General features: G+C 42.0%; 2 protein-coding genes across 6 annotated transcripts in view; one reads left to right on the top strand and one right to left on the bottom strand.

The window, feature by feature from the left end:
- fbxo9 (F-box protein 9) overlaps window positions 1-3,478 on the bottom strand; it is a 31,849-nt gene extending 28,371 nt beyond the window's left edge. For both annotated transcript variants that reach the window (XM_084667180.1, XM_084667181.1), the window contains exons 1-3: window positions 3,319-3,478; window positions 288-362; window positions 6-137 (exon numbers count right to left, since the gene is read on the bottom strand). In XM_084667180.1, coding sequence (XP_084523306.1) covers window positions 6-137; window positions 288-362; window positions 3,319-3,321 — 210 coding nt within the window. In that variant the 5' untranslated portion in view covers window positions 3,322-3,478. The remainder of the gene's footprint in view (window positions 1-5; window positions 138-287; window positions 363-3,318) is intronic.
- Window positions 3,479-3,822: 344 nt separating this feature from the next.
- Window positions 3,823-9,669, top strand: part of LOC146267919 (serine/threonine-protein kinase ICK-like) — a 6,383-nt gene continuing 536 nt past the window's right edge. Inside the window, exons 1-16 of one of the 4 annotated variants that reach the window (XM_084667179.1) lie at window positions 3,825-4,340; window positions 4,674-4,765; window positions 4,852-4,944; window positions 5,331-5,385; window positions 5,578-5,633; window positions 6,145-6,266; window positions 6,354-6,433; window positions 6,508-6,640; window positions 6,951-7,122; window positions 7,257-7,424; window positions 7,504-7,884; window positions 7,989-8,176; window positions 8,357-8,499; window positions 8,642-8,752; window positions 8,996-9,103; window positions 9,264-9,669. The exon at window positions 9,264-9,669 is cut by the window's right edge and continues 536 nt beyond it. In XM_084667179.1, the coding sequence (XP_084523305.1) occupies window positions 6,232-6,266; window positions 6,354-6,433; window positions 6,508-6,640; window positions 6,951-7,122; window positions 7,257-7,424; window positions 7,504-7,884; window positions 7,989-8,176; window positions 8,357-8,499; window positions 8,642-8,752; window positions 8,996-9,103; window positions 9,264-9,415 (1,671 nt within the window). In that variant the 5' untranslated portion in view covers window positions 3,825-4,340; window positions 4,674-4,765; window positions 4,852-4,944; ... (1 more) ...; window positions 5,578-5,633; window positions 6,145-6,231 and the 3' untranslated portion in view covers window positions 9,416-9,669. Of the gene's footprint in view, window positions 4,341-4,562; window positions 4,945-5,330; window positions 5,386-5,577; window positions 5,634-6,144; window positions 6,267-6,353; window positions 6,434-6,507; window positions 6,641-6,950; window positions 7,123-7,256; window positions 7,425-7,503; window positions 7,885-7,988; window positions 8,177-8,356; window positions 8,500-8,641; window positions 8,753-8,995; window positions 9,104-9,263 lie in introns of those variants that run through there. The other 3 variants (XM_084667178.1, XM_084667176.1, XM_084667177.1) reach the window with 3 other exon arrangements.

Below are 9,669 nucleotides of genomic sequence, written 5' to 3'. Positions count from 1 at the left end.
CATACTTTTTCCTCCCGCAAAAGTTCCTGTTTCCTTCTCAGGTCTGCAGCAGCCATCTGTCCTCTGCTCAGCACACCAGCATCTGAACTGGGCATCAATTCAGACATCCACTGGGCTCTGAACACATTAAGCTCCACCTAAACAACACACAACACAGGCAGTATTGTAAAACACTGCATGGCTTACTTCAATGAAGGACGAAGGCTGTCAGTTAGCATTCTCTTAAACTTTGTTCCAAATGCAACCTCAGGCTTGTTAGCTTTCCAACCGGTCAATAATTTACTAACTTGGAGGCTGGTGTCGTCTGAAGTTCCATGTTCTTCATCCTCCACCACATAACTCGCATCTATCTTTCCTTCGGCCTGTAAACAGAACATTCTTGATTCCACATTTTCTACATAGACTAGGTCAAATGTCACACATGAAATACCTATTTGAGCTCAATGTTAGCTAGTGCTAGCCTGGCTGCCAGCCCAACTTAGCCCCGCCCACAAAAACATTTGGTCGGGAAGTTGGATCTGGGGTAGCTCGGTTGGGGAAAAACTATATCCGAACAGGAGCTGTTCGCACCCATCAAATTTTCAGGGCGGGCTTTATACGATGATGGACAGATGATCAACTGTAACGTAATCAACCACGTCACCAAAGAGCGCTTGGGTTGAATTCGTTTTCAACCAAGCCCCCACCCCTCGGCTTGAAGCAACGGCCCCGGTGGACGTAGGTGGTATTGCATTTACGGTTAGGTTCCCGTGTCTTCCGGTCGTTTTTGTTCTATTAACTCCAGTCAACATTTACAAAGCTATCTCCCCCAATAATTTTTGTTTGATTCTCGAACTTGGCTCATACTACTAACTTTTTCATAGGATCATTTTTCCTGATTTTTGCTAAGTTTGAAACCAATCCAAAATGGGTAAACTATCACCCCATTCATTTGCCTACGTCAATAAAAGTTGCCAGCAAATGGGTTCGCGGATACTAACAGGGCACGAGCACAAAAGTTCACATTGGCCGATAGCCGATTTACATTGAGTTGAATGAGCCATAGACTTATATTGAATGAGCACAGGGAGAAATGGCTTGAGTTACCTGCCTTATTGTAGCAAGTTTAGCAAATCGTTGTCACACATATATGAAATGTTGTTAATATAGTTTATTCCCGTTATTTTAAAACAGATTTGATTTTTCGTAAAAACGTTCATGACATGATGGCAAATATATTATGTTAAGCGCGAGCATAGATTGTTGACATGTCTATCTGGAGCAAAGACGAAGATTAATACTTTAACTGTTAACCACAATAGGAAATGATATTTAAATAATATTAGTCTTGCCTTCAGAAGCTTTTGTTAAACACACCCATTATTCTTTTGTTGATCGTGTCATCAAGCCAGACTGCTTTTGTGGGACAATGAAGGTCCTCAGTGACTATGTTTCACCCCCACTTACATCTGATGGAAACGTCTCGTAGCCTATATGGTTCTATAAATATGCCCCTTTCAAAGGCAAATGTTCAATAACGTATATATTTTAGACACACTCAAGCTTTTATTTACAACATTATTAACACGTCTTGTTAGATCACGTTATATCCATTAATAGACGTTTGGTTTTCTAGGTTGAACATATGAAACACAGGTCACATTTCGACACTGATGTGAAATTGAAGGCAGTGTGAATTTCGTGGAGTTTCGTTTGAATATAAAGTTGACAGTAAGCTATGGTAAGTCTGCATTATGGAAGATTTCGGTTACCAAAATAACTATTAAGCTTTATTTGCCTGGCGAGAACAACGACGGAGCTGTTCATGTTAAAAGTTTATTTCATCCGATACAATGCGTTGGAAATCATACGCATATCACAAAGAAAAAAAAGCAACATGTGATGAGTTCCATCTAGAATAGCCCTATATTTAGCCCTATAGCCTATTTCTAAAAAACAAGTGAAAGGAATACTATACAGTGACAGAATACATTTCCGTTAAGTTTGCATCATGTGTCTGATTCTTATCGGACTTGTACCCCATTCTGCCCATAGATTCTGCAACTGCAATGCCTTAGCTCAAACGCTCGTAACCATATAAATCTACGCTTGCGACTGGTTGTTGCAAAGTATGACGTGTACAGCTAGCTGCAAGCGTGCACAAGGTCTCGGAGCTAGGGAAAAAAAGAGCCACGTGCTGTGTCTACTACCGCGCACTTTACGAAGTACACTGCAATACAGTGCACTGCAAAACAGTGCACTTACATATACAGTGCACTCCGTCGCTGATAAGTGCTGTCTCAAATGGAACACTTACGTTAAACACTTGGTGGAAGTGACGGACGCAAATCTGCTCGTGACACCCGAAAAACCTGCCAAAATGAACGCGCTTCTCCACTCAAGTGGAAAAAGCTCCCGAAAGGGCTCCTCGTTTTCCGCTACGTAGCCAAGATGGTGCCCGTTTAGGGCGAGTAGTGTCCATCGTTGTACACTGTTTTTTTTGGACCGTTTGCAGTGCGCCATCCGGGTACTTTCACTGCACTGAATTCTGCTGGTTTTGTGAGTGAAGCGCCCTAAGCACTGAAAGTCAGTGCTCAAAGTGCACAAGTGCGTGGTAGTAGACACAGCCACTGTTTAAAGCTAGATTGGAAGACACAGAAGTGGAAAGATGGCCGCGTTCAGTCTCGCGTTCTTGCTTGCCTCACGGCGCCATTGAGCACTTTTCATAGAAATGAATGGGGACACAATCTTGGAAGACAAAAGTAGCTTACTCTAGTTATTATTAATTTTATGTTTTCAACAAACAACATACTACGTTGCTCTGATTGGTTGTAGGTCCATCCAATTGAGCAAAGAGGCATTTTTTACGAGTTCGGTTGAAACACGCACCATACTCACAGCCCAATGGAGCGGTTTCAGACTCACATTCTGACTAGAATTATGAGTATGACGTCAGGCTAAGCTAGTGCTACAAGTCAAGCAATTTTACCTACTGTAACAATTAATGACTATATTTAAATAGTATTAAGTATTCACTACTAGCGTACAGGTAAACAATTATTTAGTCTTAATTTGGCATCTGCCACTAGCATGCACACGCTTACGTGAGGATAATATAACAACTGGCACTGAAAACATTTCCTTCATAGGCCATTTAAAGTCATTGATATTCTCGGTCACGTTAATTTCTTAGCAAGCGTGGGCGTGTCCTGTCAAGTGACGATACTTAGCCTACAGTTAGCAGGCCGCAGATGGCTAGCTTACACTGTACGAAGTTCCAAACACAAATAGAGTAGCTAGCTACTGTAGCTCTAGCTTTGTCAGAAATATATTACGGACCATTTGGGCTTATTTGGAAGCTCTTCTTTTCTTCTGGGTGGTGGGATCAGATGAAGCTCACAAGATCACGGTCAGAGAAACGCACAACAGAACGGACAAATTTACGGTACCGTTGAAACGCAGCCATTTCGATGACTCGTTTCTAGCTGTGGCAAGAGCCTACAAGAAGGAAGGAGAGAAATGTAAATGTCATTCGTTGTTCCCGGGCTGCACGGCGGTGTCTCCAACTGTCACTGGTTGTGTTTCACACGTGCACTGTCGGCCACAGATGGAGAAATTCAGCTATTGTTATTACACTATATTAATCCGGTTTTAATTTAATCTAATTTGGTCAAAGTAATACACGTTTGAACATTTATTTAGGACAATCACATGAATGGTAACGCAAATCACTCCGCCTCTGCTAGTTGGACGACCCGTCAGATGCTTTCTGAATAACCCAAAACAATCAACTGTTTGACGCTTGTAAGTCACGTGATTTGGCTTGTTTTGACCAAACTGTCCATAAAAGATCAGATGTTTTACACATACTTATTTTTATCTATTTTACAAGAACATTTTTAACCAAACTGATTTGTTGAAGAAAAAGTTCACAATGTAATTACGTTTTGATTCACTGGCAAAAAGCCTCTCCCGATGTAGATTAATGACATCGTTAAAGATACCCGGGTTCTCCCGCGGTTAATCGGGTTGATTAAGTTCAAGGTAGTTTTAGCCCTATTGCTTTTATCAGAGCATAAGACGTGTATGGAGTAGTGCGTTTGCTCGATAGTTTTGTAATTTAAAAAAGTGTATATGATCAGGTTAACTTGCAAATTAGTTTTCTATGAAACGGGTCTTCACATTCGCCGGCTAGACCACGTGACTACGTATTGGCCATTTAACTTAAAACAATGATACCTATTAGTGTCGTTTTTTCGTTCAGCTGTGATTTGTTGTGGTGCAAAGAAAAGACCAGTTGATATAGTTATCTTAATTTGAAAGATAGGTGATGCAGTGTTTACCGAATTGAAGCGCACAGGGTGAGTGTTGTTTGTCATGCATCGCTTAGACTGGTGTTAGAGTTGGGGCAGGATGTGTCTTGGTAAGGGGAGTTAGCACTAAGAAGTAGCTTAGCCTCTCTCGTGCCTTGCTGCCAGTGACTGTATCCATCATAACATGTTCCATCCTTTTCCATTAAGGCGCCTTTCTCTGAAAAGGCGCACAATCGTGAATTGGTGCAAGAGAGAAAAGGTCTTTGATAAACTGAACGCATTCAAATCCACATATCCAGAGGATTGCTCTCAAGCAGACTTCAGATAACTGAGACAACGGTCCAATGATTGACCTCTCATCCTCTCTTTTCTGTTGTCAAGGTGGAAGTAAGCCCCTGACAACATGATTCCTTCAACCCTGCCTGTGGTCCACTGCTGTTGTCACAGGAAGATCTGGTTGCACTCAGCAGCAGGTGGGGGCCACTTCTCCCTCTTTCTCCTCGTTCCAGCCCATCCTCATCTGCAGTTTGCTGAGTATAGACCGTTTCACCATGAATAGATACAACACGCTCAGGCAGCTTGGGGATGGCACCTACGGCTCGGTCATCCTCGGGCGAAGCCTGGAATCAGGGGAGCTTGTCGCCATAAAGAAGTGAGTAATTAGGAGGGGGTAGAGGTTGTTTATGAAGACATTACTATACCAGCAAGTCTATGTTTGATGAGACAGTATAATCATCCCGTTCTCTGATATGTAAATGAAATGGCTACTGCTCATCTTGAAAAGTTCTAAACCCTGCATTAGGACTATTATGCCAGCACTAGGATTAAAAATCAATAGGATTATTATCCTCTAGTGGCCACTCCCTCCTCCACATGTTGCTAAAATGACAGCTTGCCTGGTAGGTGTGTACGGATTGCAGTACTACTTTCATGTCTGAGGAGAAGGAGATATCTTGTTGGTTTGCTCATTTTGGCTGTATAATTAAAGCTGTCCATCTCAGCTCGTGAAGTGTTAATACCCGTGTCTGGTCATCTCAGAATGAAGAGGAAGTTCTATTCCTGGGATGAGTGTATGAACCTCCGAGAGGTTAAAGTAAGTTTTCCTTCTCCAAACATTCCTTGATGTATAAATAAACAATCCATGCTGGAGCAATCATTTGATGAAAAGATTATTTATTTTTTGTGCCTATTGATCCCTAAAACAAAGCAATCGATAGAACTATACGATTCTATCAATTGTCTAATGTTTGTTTACTGTCATTTGTTCCCATCAACACCTGTTCAGAATGTACCATAATCTAAATTCCATCAGAACCACAGAACCAGCTCAAAGAATGGAAGGTGACTCTTGTGTGGCCTTGGATTTAACCTGTCTAGCTCCTCTCCCCTGACCTAGACCCCAACCAAGATATTCCTATAGCTTAAATCCAAAAGGAGCCAAACACCACTATAGTGAGCTAGTCCTCAATGTTTTTTTTTAAAGATAGATGATGTACCACCAAAGATATCCTATCAAGGCTTTCCCCATCACTAAAGTATGGCATGGTCTAGCCTAGATGATTCCAAATGCATGGGTTAACTGCGTCTCTATCTCCACCAACCCCCTCCACTGTATTCTGTCCTGGTTTTATATTATGTCCTGGAAAAATAAACATACCCTGCAGCAATAGCTGTACTTGTATGTACTCAGTGTGATCTGATTTTCACCTAAAAGCGTATAACTTTTGAATGTAGTTTGGCATGAACAAAATCAAATTTATGTTTTGTTTCACAGAATTAGTCAAAACTGCCATTACCTTTGCATAGTTTATGTACATTATAAGATGGCTTACTTGGTTTCTTTTTTCTGCAGTCTTTGAAGAAACTCAATCATGCTAATGTGGTTAAACTAAAGGAGGTCATACGGGAGAACGACCACTTATACTTTGTGTTTGAGTATATGAAGGAGAACCTGTATCAACTCATGAAAGACAGGTAGACCCAAACGTAAAAAAAAAATGGTTATAGATTACTATTGTTGTTGAGGATGACTCCAGGTTATGTTACTGTTGCTTTCTCTAGGACTCGACTGTTTCCAGAATCTGCAGTGAGAAATATAATGTTCCAGATACTGCAGGGGCTTGCATTCATCCATAAACATGGTATGTTTACCCCAACTTGATCCTAAATCCTGCAAATCCTGACATGTTTTCAGTGGCAACCATTCCTCTTCCAGGATTCTTTCACAGGGATATGAAGCCAGAGAATCTTCTTTGTATGGGCCCAGAGCTGGTGAAGATAGCTGACTTTGGCCTGGCTAGGGAGATCAGATCCCGACCCCCATACACAGATTACGTCTCCACTAGATGGTGAATCAGTGTGTTTTTGTTATCAAATCACTGTTGTGTGTCTTCTTCCTCTATTCCAACTTGAAGTGCTTTTGTAGAGTGTGTACAGTGGAAAGTAAAAGTTTGGGCACCCCCGGAAAAGGGGGTTACTACCTATCAGTGAAGGCTTTTCTACAACCTCATCACATAATTCAGCATCTAAACTTTTGATTCTAAAGTATATTAAAGAATGCCATCATAAGCCTGAAGCTTTTTAGAACCACAATAAAATAAAAGTATTTGACAGGTTTTGTCAAAAATATCTCTACCATGCTCGAACCCTGTTCTGCAGGTACAGAGCTCCAGAGGTTCTCCTCAGGTCGACTTCCTACAGCTCGCCCATTGACCAGTGGGCTGTGGGCTGCATCATGGCTGAGCTCTACACTCTCAGACCTCTGTTTCCAGGCTCCAGTGAGGTGGACACCATCTTTAAAATCTGCCAAGTTTTGGGAACACCTAAGAAGGCATGTTGATAAAAAATGTTTTTTTTACCAGTGTTAATCTAAGATGTTCTTTTAGTGTACATAGTTGTCTCTACTAATGGCTTATGTTTTTCAGATGTATAACTAAACTAACTTGCAAACATATTTTAACATAGAATGACTGGCCTGAAGGCTATCAGTTGGCGGCAGCCATGAATTTTCGCTGGCCTCAGTGTGTGCCCAGCAACCTAAGGAGTCTGATCCCCAATGCCAGTCCAGAGGCCATCCACCTCATGAGAGACTTACTTGAGTGGGACCCCAAGAAGAGGCCTGCCTCTGGACAGGTAGCTAGCTTAAAGCCTTGTTGTATAAGGTTGCAATATAAACTAGAAAAAAAATAATATTCCCCCTCTCCCTCTACAGGCCCTCAGGTACTCCTACTTCTATGTGGGCCAGGTGTTGGGTACCCCCCAGCAGATCCTGGAGCAGGGCAGACCACAGCTAGCCACACTAGCGTCACACCCACCCCCACTTTCACAGCAACCACTGCAACAACAACAGCCACTGCTGCTCAAACCGATGCCCCCTCCCCAGCCACCGCTACAAAATCAGCGCTGCTCCCTGTCCAAGCCTCTTCAGCAGATCCAGTCTGCTCCATCTCCATCCCCCATCCTGACCCCAATGTACAAAAGGCACCTGGATCTGGCAAGAGAGCAGTCCAACCGTACTGTGAAGCAGGAGGAGACAGAGGGAGCTCTACAGGTCCGTCTCCCTTATGTTGTTGACAAGAGCATGCAGAGCCAGGTGAGCTTGAAACCGATGAGGTACATTTGAAGGCTTGCCTCCTACAATCACTGCCCCCTGAATTGTAAAATGTTACTTGATTTAAGTTTTGCTAACTGGCACAGGAGTCTGACAACGCCAACTTATTGACCTACCAACTGAAGCCCAAGGGCAGCCGGCGACGCTGGGGCCATGGCACCGGCCACCGGAAAGGGGATGACTGGGACGACTTTGAGGACACCGAGCTATCACTCAGTGTCCTCGGCAAAACCAATTTCTCCACTGAGAAACGAAGAGAGGACATGTTGAGCAGGTGAGGGGTGTTATTTATTTAGACCATGTGTCACAGGAAGGGGAGGTTGACACGGAAATGAATGAATACAAGTTGTATTCAAAATGGAAAAGTACGAAATGTAAGATGTATTTTGCTAGCTTTGTCCTACTGTCTTATCTTGTTTGATAAAATGACTCAATTCTATCTTCGATCATCCAGGTATGAAAATGTTTTGGATTTCAGCCATCCTAATGGCAAGGATGACTCACCCTTAAATCTGAATAAGACAATGTCTAATCAGGAGCCTTCAAGGACCGCCTCAGCCAAAGAGCATTACTTGAAGCAGTCAAGATATTTACCAGGTACAAAATACAGAAAATATTCCTGTCTGTACTATATTGTTGTTGGCCAAATACATTACTGTTCTGTAACTACATTTTTACCAGATTCTTTAGTATAACTTTTTTAAATGAACACAAGTATTTTCTTGTCTTATATTTGAAGGGATCAGTACAAAAAAGGCAATACATTCAAACAAAGACTTCAGTAGTGGGAACCTATGGGGCAGTAGCAGCATGCCATTTGGAGGAACTCTACCAAACAGAAGTACTCATGGTAATAAATGCCAAGATCCTACTATGCCTGTATCCCTCTATCATAATCCATGTGTATGTGCAGTAATATATCTAATTTTACCGCGAAAAGGTTGTATTTGTCCTATTAAGTTAATACCGATGACTAAGATGACTAACCGTCATCTTAAGCCCACCTGCATCACAGGCATCACTAGTATGATAAATGTTTGGTGTTATAATTATTTAATTGTTGTTTAACTGTACTTTTTGGTATTTAATGTAGGTTCAAATACACTGCCTAGTGGTAGTGTACCATCCTTCTACAAGAAAGAGGTTGGATCAGCTGGTCAGAGAGTTCAACTGGGACCTGTAGTGGACTCAACAGCCTCAAGTGAGGGAACACAGCTATCTGTCATTTAATTATTTGTTTTAACTGTTTCTTGTTTTCTACCAGGAAGTGTATTAGGGTGTTAGGGTAGTTAAGAGTTAGCTGCCTGCATCTACTAACTAAGGCGTAGAGTGTGCTTCATACTGTGTCCTTGCTTTCACAGATTATGCAACCTGGAGGTCTACCAGAAGTCAGATGAGCTCCTCATCATACACATATTCACCCACCAAGAGCAACCCTGGCCAGCGACCTCTGCCCCCAGTACAGTCTATCCACGGACGCACGGACTGGTCTGCCAAATACGGACACCGCTAGTGATTTCTTTGGGGCACTTGTTTTTATTACAGCTGGGATCAGATGTCTGTGAGCTCGGAGGACTCTACTACAAATGTCAATATTAAACCATGTATATACATGTTATGCAGCAATAACATTTATTGTGTGTTGTATATTGCAGTATGTGCCACTTTTTAAGTGTGTGTGTGTGGTAACTCATTTTCACCAAGCCAAAAGGTTGATTTATTTTTTCTACTTTTTAATTTGTATTACTCCTGTGAACAATTGTCTTT

Source organism: Hypomesus nipponensis, chromosome 11 (assembly GCF_054491055.1).
Source record: "Hypomesus nipponensis isolate SF chromosome 11, ASM5449105v1, whole genome shotgun sequence".
NCBI classification, from domain to species: domain Eukaryota; kingdom Metazoa; phylum Chordata; class Actinopteri; order Osmeriformes; family Osmeridae; genus Hypomesus; species Hypomesus nipponensis.
The sequence above is the reverse complement of the archived record's forward strand: the minus strand, read 5'-3'. Positions and strand labels throughout refer to the sequence as shown.